We start from the raw sequence: 27,802 nt of genomic DNA, 5'->3' as shown, positions 1-27,802 counted from the left end.
TGGAAGGAGGGACCGCAGACAGGCTTCGAAGGCCTAACATAAAAAAATAGGGCTGTTGGCAATTTAAAATTGGTTCCAGTGGTACAAGGGCAGCAGTACAATGGTCAGTGGAGGCCTAGTGGAAGGAGGGACCGCAGACAGGCTTCGAAGGCCTAACATAAAAAAATAGGGCTGTTGGCAATTTAAAACTGGTTCCAGGGGTACACAGGCAGCAGTACAATGGTCAGTGGAGGCCTAGTGGAAGGAGGGACCGCAGACAGGCTTCGAAGGCCTAACATAACAAAAATGTCAATACAATGGTATTGTCAGTGCCAGGCATTGAAGGATGTCAGCGCATAGACTAAACATTGGTGGAGCTGTGAGAGATAATTTTGCAAGTGGTAGAGCACTGTTTGAGCTGGGGGGGGACTGTCTTGTGGCCGGCGGTACAGGCCCAGGGCCCCTCATATTACATCGGTGTGTCTGACGTTGGGTGCGCACCACCACCGCCAGAGACACTTTATTGTACTATGAGGGACCCAGTGGCAGTGCCGTCGACCAAAAGCGGGCACACCCACCTCTTCAGACAAACAGCACTCTCACGGGTGCTGGCGCCAAGTGGCGATACCACGGCCCCGTGTGGGGAGTTTGGCCATTTAGTGAGGTGTAAACATGTCGTATGCTGGACAATCAGGTGCAGAAAATTACGAGATTGGAAAAGTCATTCAGAATAGTCCACAGGCAAGACCTTTTCATAGGAAAGCTAGGTGTCAGCCGGGCAAGGTGGGGCAAAAGATTTCGAAATCCAGTTGTGGTTCATTTTAATGAAGGTTAGATCATCTACATTTTGGGTAGCCAGACGAGTCCTTTTTTCTGTTAGTATTGAACCTGCAGCACTGAATAATCTTTCTGATAGGACACTAGCTGCCGGGCAAGCAAGCTCCTGCAATGCATATTCTGCCAATTCTGGCCAGGTGTCTAATTTGGATGCCCAGTAATCAAATGGGAATGACGGTTGAGGGAGAACGTCGATAAGGGATGAAAAATAGTTTGTAACCATACTGGACAAATGTTGTCTCCTGTCACTTTGAATTGATGCTGCAGTACCTCTCCTGTCTGCGGTCATAGCAAAATCACTCCACAACCTGGTCAGAAAACCCCTCTGGCCAACGCCACTTCTGATTTCTGCCCCTCTAACACCTCTGGTCTGCTGGCCCCTGCAGCTCGTGTGACAATGATCACGGGCGCTGTGTGCAGGGAATGCCAGAAGCAAACGGTCAACAAGAGTTGATTGTTTGGTTGCTAATATTATTTCCAAGTTGTCATGTGGCATTATATTTTGCAATTTGCCTTTATAGCGAGGATCAAGGAGGCAGGCCAACCAGTAATCGTCATCGTTCATCATTTTAGTAATGCGTGTGTCCCTTTTGAGGATACGTAAGGCATAATCCACCATGTGGGCCAAAGTTCCAGTTCTCAAATCTGCGGTTGTACTTGGTTGAGGGCAGTTTCAGGCAAATCCACGTCACTTGTGTCCCTCCAAAAACCAGAACCCGGCCTTGCCGCGCCAACAATTTCCAGTGGCCTCGGAAAAGCTTCCTCATTAAAAATATAATCATCCCCATCATCCTCCTCGTCCTCCTCCTCCTCTTCGCCCGCTACCTCGTCCTGTACACTGCCCTGGCCAGACAATGGCTGACTGTCATCAAGGCTTTCCTCTTCCTCAGCTGCAGACGCCTGATCTTTTATGTGCGTCAAACTTTGCATCAGCAGACGCATTAGGGGGATGCTCATGCTTATTATGGCGTTGTCTGCGCACTAACCAGCCATGTGCATTCCTCAAAACACTGAAGGGCTTGACACATGTCTTGAATCTTCGCCCCACTGCACACCTGACAACTCCATGTCTGCCACCCTACTGCCTGCCCGTGTATGTGTATCCTCCCACAAAAACATAACAGCCCGCCTCTGTTCGCACAGTCTCTGAAGCATGTGCAGTGTTGAGTTCCACCTTGTTGCAACGTCTATGATTAGGCGATGCTGGGGAAGGTTCAAAGAACGCTGATAGGTCTGCATACAGCTGGAGTGTACGGGCGAACGGCGGATATGTGAGCAAAGTCCACGCACTTTGAGGAGCAGGTCGGATAACCCCGGATAACTTTTCAGGAAGCACTGCACCACCAGGTTTAAGGTGTGAGCCAGGCAAGGAATGTGTTTCAGTTGGGAAAGGGAGATGGCAGCCATGAAATTCCTTCCGTTATCACTCACTACCTTGCCTGCCTCAAGATCTACAGTGCCCAGCCACGACTGCGTTTCTTTCTGCAAGAACTCAGACAGAACTTCCGCGGTGTGTCTGTTGTCGCCCAAACACTTCATAGCCAATACAGCCTGCTGACGTTTGCCAGTAGCTGCCCCATAATGGGAGACCTGGTGTGCAACAGTGGCAGCTGCGGATGGAGTGGTTGTGCGACTGCGGTCTGTGGATGAGCTCTCGCTTCTGCAGGAGGACGAGGAGGAGGAGGAGGGGGTGCGAACGGCTACAGCCAACTGTTTCCTAGACCGTGGGCTAGGCAGAACTGTCCCAAACTTGCTGTCCCCTGTGGACCCTGCATCCACAACATTTACCCAGTGTGCCGTGATGGACACGTAACGTCCCTGGCCATGCCTACTGGTCCATGCATCTGTTGTCAGGTGCACCTTTGTGCTCACAGATTGCCTGAGTGCATGGACGATGCGCTCTTTAACATGCTGGTGGAGGGCTGGGATGGCTTTTCTGGAAAAAATTGTCGACTGGGTAGCTCGTAGCGTGGTACAGCGTAGTCCATCAGGGCTTTGAAAGCTTCGCTTTCAACTAACCGGTAGGGCATCATCTCTAACGAGATTAGTCTAGCTATGTGGGCGTTCAAACCCTGTGTACGCGGATGCGAGGCTAAGTACTTCCTTTTTCTAACCATAGTCTCATGTAGGGTGAGCTGGACTGGAGAGCTGGAGATCGTGGAACTAGCGGGGGTGCCGGTGGACATGGCAGACTGAGAGACGGTGGGAGATGGTATTGTTGCCACCGGTGCCCTAGATGCAGTGTTTCCTACTACGAAACTGGTGATTCCCTGACCCTGACTGCTTTGGCCTGGCAAAGAAACCTGCACAGATACTGCAGGTGGTGCGGAAAATGGTGGCCCTACACTGCCAGAAGGGATGTTGCGTTGATGACTAGCTTCATTGGCCGAGGGTGCTACAACCTTAAGGGACGTTTGGTAGTTAGTCCAAGCTTGCAAATGCATGGTGGTTAAATGTCTATGCATGCAACTTGTATTGAGACTTTTCAGATTCTGACCTCTGCTTAAGGTAGTTGAACATTTTTGACAGATGACTTTGCGCTGATCAATTGGATGTTGTTTAAAAAAATGCCAGACTGCACTCTTTCTAGCATCGGATACCTTTTCAGGCATTGCAGACTGAGCTTTAACCAGATGGCCACGCTGTCCTCCAACAGGTTTTGGCTTTGCCACGCGTTTTGGGCAAGATACGGGCCCGGCAGATGGAACCTGTTGCGATGTTGATGTCTGCTGCGGCCCCTCCTCCTCCGCTTCAGAACTGCTGCCGCCTGCACCCTGTTCCCCCAATGGCTGCCAATCGGGGTCAAGAACTGGGTCATCTATTACCTCTTCTTGTAGCTCGTGTGCAACTTCGTCTGTGTCACCGTGTCGGTCGGTGGTATAGCGTTCGTGATGGGGCAACATAGTCTCATCAGGGTCTGATTCTTGATGATTACCCTGCGAGGGCAATGTTGTGGTCTGAGTCAAAGGACCAGCATAGTAGTCTGGCTGTGGCTGTGCATCAGTGCACTCCATGTCAGATTCAACTTGTAATGGGCATGGACTGTTAACTGCTTCACTTTCTAAGCCAGGGACGGTATGTGTAAAGAGCTCCATGGAGTAACCCGTTGTGTCGCCTGCTGCATTCTTCTTTGTTGTTGTTTTTGCTGAAGAGGACAAGGAAGTGAATTGTCCCTGACCGTGAACATCCACTAACGACGCGCTGCTTTTACATTTACCAGTTTCACGAGAGGAGGCAAAAGAGCTAGAGGCTGAGTCAGCAAGATAAGCCAAAACTTGCTCTTGCTGCTCCGGCTTTAAAAGCGGTTTTCCTACTCCCAGAAAAGGGAGCGTTCGAGGCCTTGTGTAGCCAGACGACGAACCTGGCTCCACAGCTCCAGACTTAGGTGCAATATTTTTTTCCCATGACCACCTGATGCTCCACCACTACCACTACCCTCATTACCAGCTGACAATGAACGCCCCCGGCCACGACCTCTTCCACCAGACTTCCTCATTGTTTTAAAAACATAACCAAACTAACGGTATTTGTTGCTGTCACACAACTTACACGGTGAGCTATAACTTCAGTATGATTTAGCTACCCCTTTACAGGTGGGTGAGACCACAACGAAAATCAGGCACAATGTTACACACTCTGTTTTTGGTGGCACCAAATGAGAGAGATGCCACACACGCAGGACTGTCACTGAAGCACAAATGTTAATATTAATCTCCCACTTTTTTTTTTTTCAGGGAAAATTTATAAACCCAATAAAAAAAATTATAAATAGGCTTTCTATGGCCCACTATCTGAGAGAGATGGCACGCTTAGGACTGGCACACAAGCCCAAAGGCCAATATTAATCTCCCTTTTTTTTTTTCAGGGAGAATTTATAAAACCAAAAAAAAATAAATAAATAGGCTTTCTATGGCCCACTATTTGTGAGAGAGATGGCACGCTTAGGACTGGCACACAAGCCCAAAGGCCAATATTAATCTCCCACTGATTGATTTATTGATTTTTTCAGGTAGAATTTAGAACCCAAATAAAGCAAAAAAAAAAATGGGCTTTCTATGGCCCACTGAGTGAGTGATGATGCACACAGGAGTCAGGAGTGGCACACAAGCCCTGAGGCCAATATTTTTCTCCCACTGATTGATGTAGTGATTTTTTCAGGTAGATTTTAGAACCCAAATCAAGCAAAAAAATAAATAGGCTTTCTATGGCCCACTGAGTGAGAGATGGCACAGACAGGGATGGCACTCTAGCAGAAATGCCAATCTTAATCTCCCACAAAAAAAAAAAAAAAAAAAAAAAAAAAAAGGAACTGTCCTTCAATTACTATCTCCCTGCAGTAATCTCAGCCAGGTATGGCAGGCAGCAATAAGGAGTGGACTGATGCACAAATTAAATAAAAAGTGTGGACAAACAAACAAGATAGCTGTGCAGAAAGGAAGGAACAAGAGGATTTGTGCTTTGAAAAAAGCAGTTGGTTTGCACAGCGGCGTACACACAGCAATGCAGCTATCAGGGAGCCTTCTAGGGCAGCCCAATGAGCTACAGCGCTGAGGAAAAAAAAAAAATTTAGCTTCCACTGTCCCTGCACACCGAAGGTGGTGTTGGACAGTGCAAATCGCTACAGCACAAGCGGTTTGGTGGTTAATGGACCCTGCCTAACGCTATCCCTGCTTCTGACGAAGCGGCAGCAACCTCTCCCTAAGCTCAGATCAGCAGCAGTAACATGGCGGTCGGCGGGAACGCCCCTTTATAGCCCCTGTGACGCCGCAGACAGCAAGCCAATCACTGCAATGCCCTTCTCTAAGATGGTGGGGACCAGGACCTATGTCATCACGCTGCCCACACTCTGCGTTTACCTTCATTGGCTGAGAAATGGCGCTTTTCGCGTCATTGAAACGCGACTTTGGCGCGAAAGTCGCGTACCGCATGGCCGACCCCGCACAGGGGTCAGATCGGGTTTCATGAAACCCGACTTTGCCAAAAGTCGGCGACTTTTGAAAATGAACGATCCGTTTCGCTCAACCCTACTAATAAACTTATTATTTGTGGTTTTGAGCACCTTTAGGGGTGCAGTTTTTAGAATGGTGTCACTTTTGGATACTTTCTATTATATAGACCACTCAAACTCACTTCAAATGTGATGTGGTCCCTAAAAAAATGGTTTTGTAAATTTTGTTGGAAAAATGAGAAATTGCTGGTCAATTTTTAACCCGCATAACTTCCTAATAAAAAAATCATGTTCAAAAATTGTGCTGATGTAAAGTAGACATGTGGGAAATTTTATTTATTAACTATTTTATGCGACATAACTCTGTTTTATTGGCATAAAAATAAAAAAAGTTTGAAAATGGCAACATTTTGAATTTTTTTCTCCAAATTTCCATTTTTTTCCTATTGAAAAAAATGTACCACTGTCATGAAGTACAGCGTATTAGTGGGACACATTGAAGCGTTCCAGAATTATAACCATATAAAGTGACACAGGTCAGAATTGTAACATTTGGCTTTGTCATTAACCCCTTTCCGACATCTGGTGTAATAATAGGCCGATGCCGGACACCCTCCCTTTGATGTGGGCTCCGGCGGTGATCCCACATCTTTCTGGCATATGTCAACTGTTTTGAACAGCTGACATGTGCTGCTAACAGCCACCAGAGGAATCACAATCCTCCCACAGCTGTTAACCCATTAAATGCCACTGTCAAACTGTGACAGCGGCATTTACTGTGCATTTCCGGCCATCGGGCCAGAAATCTCGCCCATTGGTGGCCCTGTCACTTGATCGCGGGTCACAGCGGGTTCGGAATAGCAACCAGAGGTCTCCTGCAGTCCTCTATAGTAGTCACTGCCTGATTGCTATGAGCACCGCCCGGTGGTCAGCGCTCATAGCAAGTGAGCAATTCTGTTACATACAGGCAATCTAATCATCGAGTTATGGCAGTGTCTAGTCCCCAATAAAGACTATTGAAGCATGCCAAAAGTTAAAAAAAGTTTTAAGAATATAAAAAAATAAAAAAATATAAAAGTTCAAATCACCCCCTATTCGCCCAATTAAAAATAAAACAATTGAAAAAAGACATACACATTTGGTATTGCCGCATTCAGAATGACCCAATTTATCAATTGAAAAAAAGGATTAACCTGATTGCTACACAGCATAGCGAGAAAAAATGTCAAAATGCCAGGGTTATGTTTTTTTGGTCCACTCAGCATTACATTAAAATGCAATAAGGGGCGATCAAAGGATCGTATCTGCACCAAAATGGTATCATTAATAATATCAGCTCGGCACACAAAAAATAAGCCCTCACCCAACCCAAGATCATGAAAAATGGAGACGCTACGAGTATTGGGATATGGAGCAATTTTTTTTAACAAAGTTTGGAATTTTTTTTCACCACTTAGATACAAAAGAACCTATACATGTTTGGTGTCTCTGAACTCATATTGACCTTGAAAATCATAATGGCAGGTCAATTTTAGAATTTAGTAAACGTAGTAAAAAATGAAAACAAGAAACAACTGTGGGATTGCACTATTTTTGCACTATTTCACCGCACTTGGATTTTTTTTACTGTTTTCCAGTACATAATATGTTAAAACCAATGGTGTAGTTCAAAATTACAACTCATCCCACAAGAAACAGCCCTCACATGGCCATATTGACCAAAAACTAAAAAAGATATGGCTCTGGAAACTAGGGGAGCAAAAACCAAAAAGCAAAAAACAAAAATACCTGTGGTCATGAAGGGGTTAAGGTCAAAATTGGCTACGGTGTTACATTTTAAAAGGGCAGTGTCTCTGTCAGTAACTCAGACTGCATTTACAGCTGTTTTCAAAAGTCATCCCCCTGAAAATTTCTGGTGCAAGCAATTATCTTCATAAGTCACATGCTTAGTGAAAGGAAGTCCAACTTTTTGAAATCTATGTGTTCTATGGTCTGTCAGTATATTCGTACCTTTTCTGAAAGGCCACAGAGGCTGTAACACCATTAAGCAAGATGCATCACTAACTAAACAACACGATGAAGACAAAGAGATCTTCAAACAAGTCAGGGACTCTGATGATACCCTGGAGCATCATCAAATCCATTATCATCTAGAGGAAAGAACATGGTACCATAACAAACCTGCCAAGAGGGCCACCCACCAACGCTCTCAGCCTGAACAAGGAGGCCATTAATCACAGAGGCAGAAAGGCAACACAGAGACCAAAGGTAACCCTGAACAAGCTGCAGAGTTCCCAAGAAGAGCCTGCAGTATCTGTCCGTACAACCACAATAAGCCATGCATTCCATATAGGTGGCTTTTATGGAAAAATGGGCAGAAAAAAGCTTTTACTTACACTTAAAAAATTAAGACTCATTTTGAATTTGCCAAAAGACATGTGAGAGACTCACCAAATGTTATGTCTGGCACCAAAACCGGCAGAGCTAATCATTCCAAGAACATCATCCCCACATTGAAACGTGGTGGCAGCATAATGCAGTGAGGATGTTTTTCGGCAGCAGGAACAGAGACAATGGTCTGAGTCGAGGGGAAGATGGATCATGCAAAATACAGGGATATTCTTAAACAAAACCTATTTCAGTCCGTTACTGATTTGAGACTGGGATGGAGATACACCTTCTAACACGTCAATGACCAAAAGCATACTGCTAAAGCCAGACTCGAGTGGTTTAATGGGAATTGTTTAAACGTTCTAAGGCCCCTTCACATTTAGCGACGCTGCAGCGATACCGACAACGATCCGAATCGCTGCAGCGTCGCTGTTTGGTCGCTGGAGAGCTGTCACACAGACCGCTCTCCAGCGACCAACGATGCCGGTAACCAGGGTAAACATCGGGTAACTAAGCGCAGGGCCGCGCTTAGTAACCCGATGTTTACCCTGGTTACCATGCTAAAAGTAAAAAAAAACAAACACTAGATACTTACCTACAGCCGTCTGTCCTCCAGCGCTGCGCTCTGCTTCTCTGCTCTCCTCCTGTACTGTCTGGGAGCCGGAAAGCAGAGCGGTGACGTCACCGCTCTGCTTTCCGGCTCACAGCCAGTACAGGAGGAGTGCAGAGCGCAGCGCTGGAGGACAGACAGCTGTAGGTAAGTATCTAGTGTTTGTTTTTTTTTACTTTTAGCATGGTAACCAGGGTAAACATCGGGTTACTAAGCGCGGCCCTGCGCTTAGTTACCCGATGTTTACCCTGGTTACCAGTGAAGACATCGCTGGATCGGTGTCACACACGCCGATCCAGCGATGTCAGCAGGAGTCCAGCGACGAAATAAAGTTCTGGACTTTATTCAGCGACCAACGATCTCCCAGCAGGGGCCTGATCGTTGGTCGCTGTCACACATAACGATTTCATTAACGATATCGTTGCTACGTCACAAATAGCAACGATATCGTTAACAATATCGTTATGTGTGAAGGTACCTTTAGAGTGACCTAATTAAATCCAAGACCTTAATCCAATTGAGAATCTGTGCTCAGACTTGAGGATTGCTTTCACCAGAGAAAACTATGTAACTTGAAGGAGCTGGAGCAGTTTTGCCTTGAGAAATGGGCAGAAATCTCAGTGTCAAAATATGGAAAGCTCATAGAAACTTACTCAAAGCGATTTGCAGCAGTACTATCTTTAGGGGGATGATTAGTTATGCACACTGTAGTTTTCAGTTATTTTGATGTTGTTTGCTTAACCTCCCCCCCACAATTTTCACATACTCTATACATGAACTGAAGCAAACTCTAAAAAAAAACTGTGAAATTCCAGGTTATGAGGTAGCAAAACAAGAAAAATGCCAAGAAGGGTGATTACTTCCACAAGCCACTGTACATAAACATGCTGTGTCAATAAATATTATCATGTAGAAAACAGCAGAAACACATCAAAATATTTGTGTTCATTGTATTATTCAAGGGGTTGTCAGGTCCAAATCAATAAGTCTGTAGTCACTCTGTGTACCCTCAGTCCAATGCGGAGTCAAAATCTCTGCTCCCAGTATGTATTAATGCCTGCAGTGCTGACTTCATGTTGATATCAACAGCAAAGATTACAGGCTGAACCTAGTGAGGGAGAGTAAAGCGTAATTTTTTTTTAAACAAAATGCAGCTGTGAGGAAGAAAACAAAAACACTTTAGGCTATGAAATAAACCTCTTCGGAGAGACAATGGGTCAATATTTTTTTGCTCTTCATGTATCTATGGCATTTCAGAAACCGGAAAACCATTTTAATAACAATGCCAGTGTATAAAGAATGGAGAGATAGAACTACAATGTGTGTACACTACTTTAATACAGGAAGCTTAAATGGAATGTGTCACCTTTTTTCACTAATGATGTAAGTATATGAACAAGTGTACTTTTATTTAAAAAAAAACAAATATTTGTTATAATTTTTTTCTAAATTTAACTATGTTTGTAATAGTTGTGTGAACAATAGCGTTCCGGTGAGAAGCGCTATTTCACAATTATCCTGGCCACACACACCTATATGCCATTTATATTACAATGCAGTCACTGTAATTAAAGACTATATTCTCCCAATACTTTTGCACACAGTCAGAAGGGTCAGTGTAATACTAAAGGGAGCAGTGCAGAAAATTAAAAGAAGCCAAAGCAACAGAACCAAAGGTTTTTCATAAAAATATTGAACTTTATTCCATATTAGTTAAAACAGGAAGACAAAGCAGGCAATATTTTGGGCATAACTGGCCTTTGTCCAGCCTAAAAAAATAGTTGTTGGCTCTTGGGCAGAGTGTATAGTAGTCTTCAGATGGAAACTATCATAATGTAATAATTAGTGGCGGGTGAGCGTGCTCGGCACTGCTCGATACTAGATTGAGTATCGAGCAGTACCAAGTATCGCGCAGTCGCGCAGTGCTCAAGTGCTTGGGTTCCTGCAAGAAGCTTATTTGAACTGTCTGAGCCGTGCTCCACACTGAAGCTGGGAAGTCCCCTGCTGAGAGCGCTGTTATGAATTTTGTTGTCAAGCTCCCTCCTGTGGTCATGAATGGTACTTCGGCTGGTTCTGTCCATGGGCTTCCTCTGGTGGTTGTGAGTGGAGCTGCGGCTTCTGAGTTTCCTTCTACAGGTGACGAGGTTAATTCGTTAGCTGGCTGCTCTATTTAACTCCACTTAGATCATTGCTCCACGCCACCTGTCAATGTTCCAGTATTGGTCTTGCTCTCTCCTGGATCGTTCTTGTGACCTGTCTTCCCAGCTGAAGTTAAGTTACTGCTTGTTTTTCTCTGGTTTGCTATTTTTCTGTCCAGCTTGCTATTTTGATTTTTGACTTGCTTGCTGGAAGCTCTGGGACGCAGAGGGAGCGCCTCCGCACCGTGAGTCGGTGCGGAGGGTCTTTTTGCGCCCTCTGCGTGGTCTTTTTGTAGGTTTTTGTTCTGACCGCAAAGTTACCTTTCCTATGCTCTGTCTATTCAGTAAGTCGGGCCTCACTGTGCTAAATCTATTTCATCTCTGTGTCTGTAATTTTCATCTTTACTCACAGTCATTATATGTGGGGGGCTGCCTTTTCCTTTGGGGAATTTCTCTGAGGCAAGGTAGGCTTTATTTTTATTCTCTAGGGCTAGCTAGTTTCTTAGGCTGTGTCGAGTTGCATAGGGAGCGTTAGGAGCAATCCACGGCTATTTCTAGTGTGTGTGATAGGATTAGGGATTGCGGTCAGCAGAGTTCCCACGTCTCAGAGCTCGTCCTATATTATTAGTAACTATTAGGTCATTCCGTGTGCTCTTAACCACTAGGTCCATTATTGTCCTAACCACCAGGTCATAACAGTACAGGTGGCCCAAAGTATTAATGCATCTCAATAGATAAGAGAACTTCTGAGACCATTTTTTTTCTTTGCACTGTGTTTTGTTTCTCATTTCCCCTAGACCTTTGGGTGGTTCAGGACACAGGTGTAGGTATGGACATTCAAGGTCTGTCCTCTTGTGTAGATCATCTCACTGCAAGGGTACAAAACATTCAAGATTTTGTGGTTCAGAATCCGATGTTAGAGCCTAGAATTCCTATTCCTGACTTATTTTCTGGGGATAGATCTAGGTTCTTGAATTTCAAAAATAATTGTAAACTGTTTTTAGCTTTGAAACCCCGCTCCTCTGGTGACCCCGCTCAACAAGTAAAAGTCATTATTTCTTTGTTGCGTGGTGACCCTCAAGACTGGGCATTTTCCCTTGTGCCAGGAGATCCTGCATTGCATGATGTTGATGCGTTTTTTCTGGCGCTTGGATTGCTTTATGATGAACCAAATTCAGTGGATCAGGCAGAGAAAATCTTGCTGGCTTCGTGTCCGGGTCAGGATGAAGCGGAGGTGTACTGTCAGAAGTTTAGAAAGTGGTCTGTGCTTACTCAGTGGAATGAATGTGCCCTGGCAGCAATTTTCAGAAAGGGTCTTTCTGAAGCCCTTAAGGATTTCCCACGCCTGCTGGTCTGAATGAGTCTATGTCTTTGGCCATTCAGATCGATCGGCGCATGCGTGAGCGCAAAGCTGTGCACCATCTGGCGGTGTTCTCTGAGCATAGGCCTGAGCCTATGCAGTGTGATAGAACTTTGACCAGAGCTGAAAGGCAAGAACACAGACGTCGGAATGGGCTGTGTTTTTACTGTGGTGAATCCACTCATGCTATCTCCGATTGTCCTAAGCGCACTAAGCGGTTCGCTAGGTCTGCTACCATTGGTACGGTACAGTCGAAATTTCTTTTGTCCGTTACTCTGATTTGCTCTTTGTCATCCTATTCTGTTATGACATTTGTGGATTCAGGCGCTGCCCTGAATTTGATGGACTTGGAGTTTGCTAGGCGCTGTGGTATTTTCTTGGAGCCCTTGCAGTATCCTATTCCATTGAGAGGAATTGATGCTACGCCTTTGGCCAAGAATAAGCCTCAGTACTGGACCCAATTGACCATGTGCATGGCTCCTGCACATCAGGAGGATATTCGCTTTTTGGTGTTGCATAATCTGCATGATGTGGTCGTTTTGGGGTTGCCATGGCTACAAGTCCATAATCCAGTATTGGATTGGAAATCTATGTCTGTGTCCAGCTGGGGTTGTCAGGGGGTACATGGTGATGTTCCATTTTTGTCTATTTCGTCATCCACCCCTTCTGAAGTCCCGGAGTTTTTGTCAGATTACCGGGATGTATTTGATGAGCCCAAATCCAGTGCCCTACCTCCTCATAGGGATTGCGATTGTGCTATCAATTTGATTCCTGGTAGTAAGTTTCCTAAGGGCCGACTGTTCAATTTATCTGTGCCAGAGCACGCTGCTATGCGGAGTTATGTAAAGGAATCCTTGGAGAAGGGTCATATTCGCCCGTCGTCGTCACCATTGGGAGCAGGGTTCTTTTTTGTGGCCAAGAAGGATGGTTCTTTGAGACCTTGTATTGATTACCGCCTTCTTAATAAGATCACAGTCAAATTTCAGTACCTTTTGCCGCTGCTGTCGGATTTATTTGCTTGGATTAAGGGGGCTAGTTGGTTCACCAAGATAGATCTTCGTGGTGCGTATAATCTTGTGCGTATTAAACAGGGCGACGAATGGAAAACAGCATTTAATACGCCCGAGGGCCATTTTGAGTACCTGGTTATGCCATTCGGGCTTTCCAATGCTCCATCAGTATTTCAGTCCTTTATGCATGACATCTTCCGAGAGTACCTGGATAAATTCCTGATTGTATATTTGGATGATATTTTGGTCTTCTCGGATGATTGGGAGTCTCACGTGAAGCAGGTCAGAATGGTGTTCCAGGTCCTTCGTGCTAATTCTTTGTTTGTGAAGGGGTCAAAGTGTCTCTTTGGAGTTCAGAAGGTTTCATTTTTGGGTTTCATTTTTTCCCCTTCTACTATCGAGATGGACCCTGTTAAAGTCCAGGCCATTTATGATTGGACTCAGCCGACATCTGTGAAGAGTCTGCAAAAGTTCCTGGGCTTTGCTAATTTTTATCGTCGCTTCATCAGTAATTTTTCTAGTGTTGCTAAACCGTTGACTGATTTGACCAAGAAGGGTGCTGATGTGGTCAATTGGTCTTCTGCGGCTGTGGAAGCTTTTCAGGAGTTGAAGCGTCATTTTTCTTCTGCCCCTGTGTTGTGCCAGCCAGATGTTTCGCTTCCGTTTCAGGTCGAGGTTGATGCTTCTGAGATTGGAGCAGGGGCTGTTTTGTCGCAAAAAAGTTCTGATGGCTCGGTGATGAAACCATGTGCCTTCTTTTCTAGAAAGTTTTCACCTGCTGAGCGCAATTATGATGTTGGCAATCGAGAGTTGTTGGCCATGAAGTGGGCATTCGAGGAGTGGCGTCATTGGCGTGAAGGAGCCAAGCATCGCGTGGTGGTCTTGACGGATCACAAGAATTTGACTTATCTCGAGTCTGCCAAACGGTTGAATCCTAGACAGGCTCGTTGGTCGCTATTTTTCTCCCGTTTTGATTTTGTGGTTTCGTACCTTCCAGGCTCTAAGAATGTGAAGGCTGATGCCCTGTCAAGGAGTTTTGTGCCCGACTCTCCGGGTGTTCCTGTGCCGGCGGGTATTCTCAAAGAGGGGGTAATTTTGCCTGCCATCTCCCCTGATTTGCGGCGGGTGCTGCAAAATTTTCAGGCTGATAGACCTGACCGTTGCCCAGCGGAGAAACTGTTTGTCCCTGATAAATGGACTAGTAGAGTTATCTCTGAGGTTCATTGTTCGGTGTTGGCTGGTCATCCTGGAATCTTTGGTACCAGAGATTTGGTGGCTAGATCCTTTTGGTGGCCGTCTTTGTCACGGGATGTGCGTTCTTTTGTGCAGTCCTGTGGGACTTGTGCTCGGGTTAAGCCCTGCTGTTCTCGTGCCAGTGGGTTGCTTTTGCCCTTGCCAGTCCGGAAGAGGCCCTGGACGCATATTTCTATGGATTTTATTTCGGATCTCCCCGTCTTTCAAAAGATGTCGGTCATTTGGGTGGTTTGTGATCGCTTTTCTAAGATGGTCCATTTGGTACCTTTGTCTAAATTGCCTTCCTCCTCTGATTTGGTGCCATTATTTTTCCAGCATGTGGTTCCGTTACATGGTATCCCGGAGAACATCGTTTCGGACAGAGGTTCCCAGTTTGTTTCGAGGTTTTGGCGAGCCTTTTGTGCTAGGATGGGCATTGATTTGTCTTTTTCCTCGGCTTTCCATCCTCAGACAAATAGCCAAACCGAACGAACTAATCAGACTTTGGAAACATATCTGAGATGCTTTGTTTCTGCTGATCAGGATGATTGGGTGTCCTTTTTGCATTTGGCTGAGCTCGCCCTTAACCCCTTCCCGACCCATGACGCCACGTAGGCGTCATGAAAGTCGGTGCCAATCCGACCCATGACGCCTATGTGGCGTCATGGAAAGATCGCGTCCCTGCAGATCGGGTGAAAGGGTTAACTCCCATTTCACCCGATCTGCAGGGACAGGGGGAGTGGTAGTTTAGCCCAGGGGGGGTGGCTTCACCCCCTCGTGGCTACGATCGCTCTGATTGGCTGTTGAAAGTGAAACTGCCAATCAGAGCGATTTGTAATATTTCACCCATTATAACGGGTGAAATATTACAATCCAGCCATGGCCGATGCTGCAATATCATCGGCCATTGCTGGAAATACTAGTGTGCCCCCACCCCACCCCACCGATCGCCCCCCTAGCCCCCCGATCTGGCCAGTACACTGCTCCGGCTCCCCTCCGTCCAGTGCTCCGCTCCCCCCATGCTCTTGTCCGCTCCCCCCGTGCTCCAATCACCCCCCCGTGCTCCAATCACCCCCCCCTGCACTCCGATCCACCCCCCCGTGCTCCGTTCCACCCCCCGTGCTCCGTTCCAGCCCCCCGTGCTCCGTTTCAGCCCCCCCACGCTCCGATTCCCCCCCCCCGTGCTCCGATCCCCCTCCTTGGTCCCCCCCCACCCCATCATACTTACCGATCCTGCCAGGGTCCCGTCCGTCTTCTCCCTGGGCGCCGCCATCTTCCAAAATGGCGGGCGCATGCGCAGTACGCCCGCCGAATCTGCCGGCCGGCAGATTCGTTCCAAAGTGCATTTTGATCACTGAGATAGATTATATCTCAGTGATCAAAATAAAAAAAATAATAAATGACCCCGCCCCCTTTGTCACCCCCATAGGTAGGGACAATAAAAAAATAAAGAAATTTTTTTTTTCCACTAATGTTAGAATAGGGTTAGGGTTAGGGGTAGGGTTAGGGTTAGGGGTAGGGTTAGGGGTAGGGTTAGGGTTAGGGTTAGGGTTAGGGCTAGGGTTAGGGGTAGGGTTAAGGTTAGGGCTAGGGTTAGGGTTTCGGTTTGTGCACACGTATTCTGGTCCTCTGCGGATTTTTCCGCTGCGGACTTGATAAATCCGCAGTGCTAAACCACTGCGGATTTATGGCGGATTTACCGCGTTTTTTCTGCACATTTCACTGCGGTTTTACAATTACGATTTTCTATTGGAGCAGTTGTAAAACCGCTGCGGAATCCGCACAAAGAAGTGACATGCTGCGGAATGTAAACCGCTGCGTTTCCGTGCAGTTTTTCCGCAGCATGTGTGCAGCGATTTTTGTTTCCCGTAGGTTTACATTGAACTGTAAGCTCATGGGAAACTGCTGCTTTTCCGCAGCATGTGCACATACCTTTAGAATTAGGCTATGTGCACACGGTGCGGATTTGGCTGCGGATTGGCCGCTGCGGATTCGCAGCAGTGTTCCATCAGGTGTACAGTACCATGTAAACATATGAAAAACCAAATCCGCTGTGCCCATGGTGCGGAAAATACAGCGCGGAAACGCTGCGTTGTATTTTCCGCAGCATGTCAATTCTTTGTGCGGATTCCGCAGCGTTTTACACCTGTTCCTCAATAGGAATCCGCAGGTGAAATCCGCACAAAAAACACTGGAAATCCGCGGAAAATCCGCAGGTAAAACGCAGTGCCTTTTACCCGCGGATTTTTCAAAAATGGTGCGGAAATATCTTACACGAATCCGCAACGTGGGCACATAGCCTTAGGGTTAGGGTTGGAATTAGGGTTGTGATTAGGGTTATGGCTACAGTTGGGATTAGAGTTAGGGGTGTGGGGGGGTTAGTGTTGGAGGTAGAATTGAGGGGTTACCACTGTTTAGGCACATCAGGGGTCTCCAAACGCAACATGGCGCCACCATTGATTCCAGCCAATCTCGTATTCAAAAAGTCAAATGGTGCTCCCTCATTTCCGAGCCCTGACGTGTGCCCCAAACAGTGGTTTACCCCCTCATATGGGGTACCAGCATACTCAGGATAAACTGCGCAACAATTACTGGGGTCCAATTTCTCCTGTTACCCTTGTGAATCTAAAAAAATGCTTGCTAAAACAAAATTTTTGAGGAAAGAAAAATGATTTTTTATTTTCACGGCTCTGCGTTGTAAACGTCTGTGAAGCACTTGGGGGTTCAAAGTGCTCACCACATATCTAGATAAGTTCCTTGGGGGGTCTAGTTTCTAAAATGGGGTCACTTGTGGGGGGTTTCTACTGTTTAGGCACACCAGGGGCTCTGCAAACGCAATGTGACGCCCGCAGACCATTCCATCAAAGTCTGCATTTCAAAAGTCACTACTTCCCTTCTGAGCCCCGACGTGTGCCCAAACAGTGGTTTACCCCCACACATGGGGTATCAGCGTACTCAGGAGAAACTGGACAACAACTTTTGGGGTCCAATTTCTCCTGTAATCCTTGGGAAAATAAAAAATTCTGGGCTAAATATTTTTGAGGAAAGAAAACGTATTTATTATTTTCACGGCTCTGCATTATAAACTTCTATGAAGCACTTGGGGGTTCAAAGTGCTCACCACACATCTAGATAAGTTCCTTTCGGGGTCTAGTTTCCAAAATGGGGTCACTTGTGGGGGGTTTCTACTGTTTAGGCACATCAGGGGCTCTGCAAACGCAACGTGACGCCCGCAGAGCATTCCATCAAAGTCTGCATTTCAAAACGTCACTACTTCAATTCCGAGCCCCGGCATGTGCCCAAACAGTAGTTTACCCCCACATATGAGGTATCACCGTACTCAGGAGAAACTGGACAACAAATATTGGGGTCAAATTTCTCCTGTTACCCTTGGGAAAATTAAAAAATTCTGGGCTAAATAATTATTTTTGAGGAAAGAAAACGTATTTATTATTTTCACGGCTCTGCATTATAAACTTCTATGAAGCACTTGGGGGTTCAAAGTGCTCACCACACATCTAGATAAGTTCCTTTCGGGGTCTAGTTTCCAAAATGGGGTCACTTGTGGGGGGTTTCTACTGTTAAGCCACATCAGGGGCTCTGCAAACGCAACGTGACGCCCACAGAGCATTCCATCAAAGTCTGCATTTCAAAACGTCACTACTTCACTTCCGAGCCCCGGCATCTGCCCAAACACTGATTTACCCCCACATATGGGGTATCAGCGTACTCAGGAGAAACTGGACAACAACTTTTGGGGTCAAATTTCTCCTGTTACCCTTGGGAAAATAAAAAATTGCAGGCTAAAAGATCATTTTTGAGAAAATAATTTTTTTTTTATTTTCATGGCTCTGCGTTATAAACTTCTGTGAAGCACTTGGGGGTTCAAAGTCCTCACCACACATCTAGATTAGTTCCTTTGGGGGTCTAGTTTCCAAAATGGGGTCATTTCTGGGGGATCTCCAATGTTTAGGCACACAGGGGCTCTCCAAACGTGACATGGTGTCCGCTAATGATTGGAGCTAATTTTCCATTTAAAAAGCCAAATGGCGTGCCATCCCTTCCGAGCCCTGCCGTGCGCCCAAACAGTGGTTTACCCCCACATATGGGGTATCAGCCTACTCAGGACAAACTGGACAACAATATTTAGGGTCCAATTTCTCCTATTATCCTTGGCAAAATAGGAAATTCCAGGCTAAAAAATCATTTTTGAGGAAAGAAAAATTATTTTTTATTTTCATGGCTCTGCATTATAAACTTCTGTGAAGCACCTGGGGGTTTAAAGTGCTCAATATGCATTTAGATAAGTTCCTTGGGGGGTCTAGTTTCCAAAATGGGGTCACTTGTGGGGGAGCTCAAATGTTTAGGCACACAGGGGCTCTCCAAACGCGACATGGTGTCCGCTAACAATTGGACCTAATTTTCCATTCAAAAAGTCAAATGGCGCGCCTTCCCTTCCGAGCCCTGCCGAGTGCCCAAACAGTGGTTTACCCCCACATATGAGGTATCGGCGTACTCGGGAGAAATTGCCCAACAAATTTTATGATCCATTTTATCCTACTGCCCATGTGAAAATGAAAAAATTGAGGCGAAAAGAATTTTTTTGTGAAAAAAAAGTACTTTTTCATTTTTACAGATCAATTTGTGAAGCACCTGAGGGTTTAAAGTGCTCACTAGGCATCTAAATAAGTTCCTTGGGGGGTCTAGTTTCCAAAATGGGGTCACTTGTGGGGGAGCACCAATGTTTAGGCACACAGGAGCTATCCAAACGCGACATGGTGTCCGCTAACGATGGAAATAATTTTTCATTCAAAAAGTCAAATGGCGCTCCTTCCCTTCCGAGCCTTACCATGTGCCCAAACAGTGGTTTACCCCCACATGTGAGGTATTGGTGTACTCAGGAGAAATTGCCCAACACATTTTAGGATCCATTTTATCCTGTTGCCCATGTGAAAATGAAAAAATTGAGGCTAAAAGAATTTTTTTGTGAAAAAAAAGTACTTTTTCATTTTTACGGATCAATTTGTGAAGCACCTGGGGGTTCAAAGTGCTCACTATGCATCTAGATAAGTTCCTTGGGGCGTATTGTTTCCAAAATGGGGTCACTTGTGGGGGATCTCCAATGTTTAGGCACACAGGGGCTCTCCAAACGTGACATGGTGTCCGCTAAAGAGTGGAGCCAATTTATGATTCAAAAAGTCAAATGGCGCTCCTTCCCTTCCAAGCCCTGCCGTGTGCCCAAACAGTGGTTTACCCCCACATATGAGGTATCAGCGTACTCAGGACAAATTGGACAACAACTTTAGTGGTTCAGTTTCTCCTTTTACCATTGGGAAAATAAAAAAATTGTTACTAAAAGATAATTTTTGTGACTAAAAAGTTAAATGTTCATTTTTTCCTTCCATGTTGCTTCTGCTGCTGTGAAGCACCTGAAGGGTTAATAAACTTCTTGAATGTGGTTTTGAGTACCTTGAGGGGTGCAGTTTTTAGAATGTTGTCACTTTTGGGTATTTTCAGCCATATAGACCCCTCAAACTGACTTCAAATGTGAGGTGGTCCCTAAAAAAAATGGTTTTGTAAATTTCGTTGTAAAAATGAGAAATCGCTGGTCAAATTTTAACCCTTATAACTTCCTAACAAAAAAAATTTTGTTTCCAAAATTGTGCTGATGTAAAGTAAACATGTGGGAAATGTTATTTATTAACTATTTTGTGTCACATATCTCTCTGGTTTAACAGAATAAAAATTCAAAATGTGAAAATTGCGAAATTTTCAAAATTTTCGCCAAATTTCCGTTTTTATCACAAATAAACGCATAATTTATTGACCTAAATTTACCACTAACATGAAGCCCAATATGTCACGAAAAAACAATATCATAACCGCTAGGATCCGTTGAAGCGTTCCTGAGTTATTACCTCATAAAGGGACACTGGTCAGAATTGCAAAAAACGGCAAGGTCTTTAAGGTCAAAATAGGCTGGGTCATGAAGGGGTTAATAATCGGGCCAGTTCGGCTACTTTGGTTTCACCGTTTTTCTGCAATTCTGGTTTCCATCCTCGTTTCTCTTCAGGGCAGGTTGAGTCTTCGGACTGTCCTGGTGTAGATACTGTGGTGGATAGGTTGCAGCAGATTTGGACCCATGTGGTGGACAATTTGACATTGTCCCAGGAGAAGGCTCAACGTTTCGCTAACCGCCGGCGCTGTGTGGGTCCCCGACTTCGTGTTGGGGATTTGGTTTGGTTGTCGTCTCGTTATGTTCTTATGAAGGTTTCCTCTCCTAAGTTTAAGCCTCGTTTCATTGGTCCGTATAAGATTTCTGAGGTTCTCAATCCTGTGTCGTTTCGTTTGACCCTTCCAGCTTCTTTTTCCATCCATAATGTATTCCATAGGTCATTGTTGCGGAGATACGTGGCGCGTGTGGTTCCATCCGTTGATCCTCCTGCCCCGGTGTTGGTTGAGGGGGAGTTGGAGAATGTGGTGGAGAAGATTTTGGATTCTCATATTTTGAGATGGAAACTCCAGTACCTGGTCAAGTGGAAGGGTTATGGTCAGGAAGATAATTCCTGGGTCCTTGCCTCCGATGTTCATGCTGCCGATCTGGTTCGTGCCTTTCATTTGGCTCGTCCTGGTCGCCTGGGGGCTCTGGTGAGGGTTCGGTGACCCCTCCTCAAGGGGGGGGTACTGTTGTGAATTCTGTTGTCAAGCTCCCTCCTGTGGTCATGAATGGTACTTCGGCTGGTTCTGTCCATGGGCTTCCTCTGGTGGTTGTGAGTGGAGCTGCGGCTTCTGAGTTTCCTTCTACAGGTGACGAGGTTAATTCGTTAGCTGGCTGCTCTATTTAACTCCACTTAGATCATTGCTCCACGCCACCTGTCAATATTCCAGTATTGGTCTTGCTCTCTCCTGGATCGTTCTTGTGACCTGTCTTCCCAGCTGAAGCTAAGTTACTGCTTGTTTTTCTCTGGTTTGCTATTTTTCTGTCCAGCTTGCTATTTTGATTTTTGTCTTGCTTGCTGGAAGCTCTGGGACGCAGAGGGAGCGCCTCCGCACCGTGAGTCGGTGCGGAGGGTCTTTTTGCGCCCTCTGCGTGGTCTTTTTGTATGTTTTTGTGCTGACCACAAAGTTACCTTTCCTATGCTCTGTCTGTTCAGTAAGTCGGGCCTCACTGTGCTAAATCTATTTCATCTCTGTGTCTGTAATTTTCATCTTTACTCACAGTCATTATATGTGGAGGGCTGCCTTTTCCTTTGGGGAATTTCTCTGAGGCAAGGTAGGCTTTATTTTTCTTCTCTAGGGCTAGCTAGTTTCTTAGGCTGTGTCGAGTTGCATAGGGAGCGTTAGGAGCAATCCACGGCTATTTCTAGTGTGTGATAGGATTAGGGATTGCGGTCAGCAGAGTTCCCACGTCTCAGAGCTCGTCCTATATTATTAGTAACTATTAGGTCATTCCGTGTGCTCTTAACCACTAGGTCCATTATTGTCCTAACCACCAGGTCATAACAGAGCGCAGAGACTCCTCTGTCAGCCAGATCCTTTGTGAGTTGAAGAACTGCAAGGATGTGTTCACTTTCTCGTACCATAAGAATATAATTTGAATCTTCTGTCATTTTTTGGAGGGGTCCCCGTAAATTCATCAAGATAGCCTAAGCAAACAGCTGTGAGCTGTTATTAATAGCCTGGCAACCTTATAAGATATTGTCCCTTGTCCAAGATAATTAACATCAGCCATCAGCTGTCTGCTTTCCCTCTACTGGTTATGAAAATTGCAACAAAGCACACACCCTTTTTTTTATTCTTTATTTTACACAAGAGTGACGCAGCTGCTGCTGAATACATCTTCCATCATTGTTGCCTAGTCGCGCTGATCTCAGGGAGACGAAGTGACAATGATGAGACCAGCGTTCAGCTGCCGGCGCCTGGGATCATCGCAAACCAAACTGCTGGTACTTTTGTCCTTGTGTCCGGTACTTGTCACATGGACACTGATGTGAAACACAGACAGCAAATGGACACAGGGTTGTCACATATGTACATATGAATGCTACATGAAAACGGACCATGGATCTCACCAATACTGTTTTTTCCTATACATGAATCAACAGAACATGTTGAAGGAGGCTTAAAACCCAGTCTAATAGAAATAGAACATTTAAACTCACACAGAAGTCTTTTTCAAGCATGTTGTTTGGCTATTATTATTGATTAACAAAAAGCTTTATTTGACCATTGTACAACAGGTTGCATGCAGTTGCCTCTTATTTGCTCCATGCTTTATTGCATATACTGTAAGATTTGGTTGAAATTTTTGCAATTACAAGTTGTTTCGATATTAAATATAAGGGGCATATTACATTTTCCCATCGGTTGTATGAAAGCTGAGTAGAATTCTATTTAAATATGTACAACCATATTTTATTACAATGCATGTTTAACTTTACCATACATATACCTAAATTATTTTTATTAGCAACTAATATATTTTTATTTTCTATTTCAGAGTGGCCTGAATTTGTAAGTAACTATGCACCTTGGTGGGCAACACATACACTAGACTGGCTAAAGTATGGGAAAAATGTGCTGGTTGTAAATTTTGAAGACCTTAAGGAAGATTTATTCTTTCAACTCAAAAGAATGATTAACCTTCTTGGACTCCCAGTCTTAGCGGACAGACTCCTGTGTGTTGAAGGACAAAAGGATGGAAACTTCAAGCGCTCTGGCCTCAGAAAGTTGGAGTATGACCCATACACTGCAGACATGAGAAAGATGATTAGTAATTGCATTAGGACAGTAGATTCTGCTCTGAAGCTAAGAAATCTCAGTGGTGTTCCAGAAGACTACTACCCAAGATGATGACACTGACCGATCAAGAAAATATCTGGGATAAAGGATCCCAGCTGATGGCTACTTCCACCCAGTGGGTGGCTTGAAGACTTTTGCTGCTAATTATTGTTAACATTTCTTATTTGCATGAAATATGAACATCAAACAGTGCTTCAAATATTGGCAAGAAGGTTAGACATGTCCGATTAGACTATATTCAGTTATTTTATCTCAATGCAGATTTTCTGCATGAATTTAAGTACATGTTGATTAAAAAAGTTGGCAATTTCATAACATACAACTAGAAAGTCATCAAATATTTTTTCCCAGCATCTGGAAATTTCTGCTGTTATTAAAAGTAGCTTGAGAAGTCCATTGTCCTAAAGAATGACTGCCCAGTTGAGAATAGTTTTGATTAATTAGTGTCTATGAATCACAGACCACACCCAACAGATTTTTACACATACAGTATACATACTGTAACTAAGGGTTGCGGAAATCCACACCTTTGTCTTGCTGAATGACTAATATGTGCACAATCCTGATCATTATCCCTAACAAGCTTTATATATGTTTGGGGATTTTGGAGATAGATAAAAAAAAATGAAAATGATGGTACCCTGCTGCATGGGCCATTTACTGCACAGCCGGGTGGTCTGAAGCACTGCTGTGCATTGGAAAAAACATTAAAGGGGATGCAGTTCCATCTCTACATTCCCTTTCATTCCTGGATCAGTGGGTGTCTAAGTTGATAGACGAGCACCGATTATGAAGAGAGGATCCATTCTACAAATATACCATCATCACTGTATGAAATAGAAAATACTTTTAGCTCCAGTTTACATAGCAGTATAAGATATAATATTCCCCAAACATGACAATGCAAAATCTATAGCTTTAAGTTTGATAAGAAAATACACGCTATACTGTGATCAGTTTAATCTGTTCCTCTTTTCCGCTATAAAACACATACATCATCCAATTCTGCTATTTTAGAGAGTCACTGTCAGCTCTAGTGGCATGTCTGTCTAGAAAAATAATGGTACTCATGAAATATCAGTAATGGCGTATGTTTTCTGGCAGAGTCATACCATGTGGAGACAAATGGAGCTGTAGCTACTAGTGGTTAAATTATTAATACATTTCCAGGAGGAATAACAGATGAGTAGTCTAATATTGTGGATAAATAACTGCCACAAGTAAAACAGAAAGGGCGGCACTAGAACTGATACGGAATCCAACAGGCAAGACTGAAGGCGGACAAAGGAATATCAGGCTTCACGAATGCTTCAGGGTTATGGTGCTCTGCATATGATAGCTAAACAACAGTCCGTAAGCAACCAACAAGAAAGAACTTATGCGGCACTCACCCCAAGGTAGCAGTATAAATCGTGATCTTTATTGGAGAAGAAGTGAGGGTTACATCCGTCAGGACATCAGGTACAACGGAGGGTGCGGTATAGGAGTGCGGACACTCCGCACTCCTATACCGCACCCTCCGTTGTACCTGATGTCCTGACGGATGTAACTCTCACTTCTTCTCCAATAAAGATCACGATTTATACTGCTACCTTGGGGTGAGTGCCGCATAAGTCTAATATTGTGTCCCTGGGTAATGCAAGTATTTACTAAAACAGATGTCAGAAAAGCTGACAGTTTTTTATATCATTACAATCAGACTATTCTGGTTATTCCAGCCCTAAAAATACCAAAGGAAAAAAAAAGAAGTAATTGATATAAATGTTTTTAAGTACCAAACTGAAATTTCCAGCTTAGATTATAGTGGGAAACTGTAATGAGAAATGGTTAGATTGGTTTTGTGGCACAATGGCTATGATTCATTCTTTTACGACGATAGATTTCTTGCAGCGTGTAAGGATTACTATGATGTCATGATTGGCTACTAATTTCACACATTTTACATATATAAATGGCATTAGAAAGGTTTAAAGAATTTTGCAAGGTTTGAAAAAAATTATGAATTAAGCCTGAAAATTGCAAACTAATAAACTTTATAGTATACATGTACCATTCCTGTTGCTCCTATGTGCTGATGTGACATCCATAGCAATGGCACCCCAAAGATGTGTGATAAATCACTCTTTATAGTGATGACTTTCTATTCTGGCTTGTGCTCAAAGACTGGAGATGCAAACATCCATCAGTTGGATAATGTACATTCAGTAAGGTAAGTACTATATATTGTTATTCTCAATTTAAAGCCACAATGTATTGATTTTTAATCCCTACATACCTTTTAATCTACAAGCCACACATTATAGATCACTTTTAAAACAATATTGGGAAAAAGAGTTATTTTCCCATTGTCTTGTCTCTCTCAGAAATTATTCACTAATTAGAGATATTAGCTAACTAACAGATCAGATGTGTCCAGGTCTCTTTTTAACAGTGCTAGGTATGACCAGTGGGGGACCTATCCTTTTATGGAGCTCTGAAATAAAGGTTTCCGCTACTTTGCGTTGAACCTAGCCCTGGTTATAAGGATAATTTGGTAACATATATCCAACACTTCTTTATTTCCATCTGGCATTTAAAGAAACCTGGCTGGAAGTTGAAGGAGGAACTAATCTCATTGTGTACAGTGGGATCATTTTGACCAGTGAGGTGTCCTACTTTGAATCAAAAATGGCAGGCACAGTGGCCTGATCAGTTTGCAACAGCTCGAAGCCGGTGTGGTTGTCTGATCACGTTTCATGTAATGTTGGGATCCAGTGCCTCTGGGTCAATGGTAAAAAAGCCTTATGACAAATTATGCATTTTTGCATCAGTTTTACCATAAGTTTTGATCCATTATGTTGCATCAGAATGAAAAAACTGAGTCTGATTTTTGTGGATGTATGTGAACCCAGCCCAAGGTTTTACCTTTAGCTTCTTTTATAGTACATCATTTAAAAGTGTCTGGGAGAGAGAAGAGCAATATGGACTAAGTAAGTTGTATATATTCAATTATAATTGAATATTAAATAATATATAATTATTATTATTCTCATGTCTGTTCATAAGAGTTTGAAAACCAGAGCTCACATTTGTATTGCGTTGCCCCCAAATTCTATTTAAACAAGCTTGACCCCAAGCCAATGAGAATTATTGAGTAACGTTAAAATGAAAATGAAATAAAATGCCCACATAGCTGTATTAATCAACAAAAGGTTTAAAAGATAAAGGGGTATGAGACGAGCTAGAAGTAAAACATATTTCTGCTCTCTTCTGAGTTCTGCTGTCTTAGGCTTGGCTAAGCTTACCGCTACTCACTGTCCTCCCTCCAGATCCAATTAACTTCTGAAACTTTTACTTCTCTGTTGGGAAAGAGAACGCCCAAATGTGTTGTTGAGCTCCAAATGAGAAGTTCAACAAAATCCCAGCTTTCTCTTCATTTTAGAGATTTTACATGGAAGCCAGTATTGTTAGCTCCTTATAACAAGTCAGGCTTGTGATGGAATATTTTATTTTACAGTTGCTTTTATTAAATAAAAAAATGCTATGAAATATTACACTGTTGGAAAAGACATTTATTTTGAGAATATATATATATATATATATATGAAGGAAAATATTCAAGATTTTATGTGCAAATCAAAAGTGTTGAGTTTAGTCATATCAAATGTTTTATTTAATTTAAAAAAAATATTCTTAGAATATTAGATCTGCAATCTGAATGATCATTTTGGGAGACTGCATCGTTTTATTACACCAGTTTTGATCAGTCATTACACCAGTTTTGATCAATCTATCACAATGTGTTTTTTTATGCAGATTTGGGCATGCCCATGGCATTTTCCATTACACAGCAGGTGTCAGGTTTTATCACCAATAAATCTAATTTAAACAAAAATTGCACCTAAATTTGCCCCTGACTTTTGTTCACTTTTATGTCAGAATTTAACAGGAGAGATCATTCTAATTGCAATGCTTATCTGTTGACCAGAATAACATAAATAAAGTGAATCCCAATAGTCAGTGGGGTCTGTCTGGTCGTATTAAAAGCCATCATATGACTAAGCTGACAAAGCATTGTGGCTACTATTACAAGTGTATTGTATGTGGATGGTTCTGCTTTATGTGGAATAGTTTTGCACTAGTAAACAAAATCAATATTAACAATACTATGTTTTCAACATTTGTACAGGAGAAAAAAATGTGTACATTTGTTACATCTGTTGAGAATGATGCTATATATCAAGAATATGAACAATGCTTCTATTTGAGTCAGATGGCCGCTTACTATTCATGACATTTTTTTAAATGACACTTCAATTGTTATAGAAGACCTTCACTAAATATATTAAGGGATAGGACATTCAATATTCACACATCCTTTCCTGTTGGCAATATTCTAATGATTTTATGGCATCAGAATAGATAGAGGTCACCAGATAGCAAAGCTGGAGCTCTCCCTGGTCCTGACATTGAGCTAACGTATAGGAACTCCCAGCTAGACAGAACCATCGTGCA

The 27,802-nt window shown here is 43.8% G+C and overlaps 1 protein-coding gene across 1 annotated transcript in view; it reads left to right on the top strand.

Moving 5' to 3' along the window:
• WSCD2 (WSC domain containing 2) overlaps positions 1–26,880 on the top strand; it is a 762,862-nt gene extending 735,982 nt beyond the window's left edge. Inside the window, exon 10 of the mRNA XM_069754742.1 lies at positions 23,007–26,880. Coding sequence (XP_069610843.1) covers positions 23,007–23,359 — 353 coding nt within the window. The 3' untranslated portion in view covers positions 23,360–26,880. The remainder of the gene's footprint in view (positions 1–23,006) is intronic.
• Positions 26,881–27,802: the final 922 nt, after the last annotated feature.

The sequence above is a fragment of the Ranitomeya imitator genome, chromosome 1 (assembly GCF_032444005.1).
Source record: "Ranitomeya imitator isolate aRanImi1 chromosome 1, aRanImi1.pri, whole genome shotgun sequence".
In the NCBI taxonomy this organism is placed as follows: domain Eukaryota; kingdom Metazoa; phylum Chordata; class Amphibia; order Anura; family Dendrobatidae; genus Ranitomeya; species Ranitomeya imitator.
Note: the sequence above shows the minus strand (reverse complement) of the source record. Positions and strands in the feature narration are given on the sequence as shown.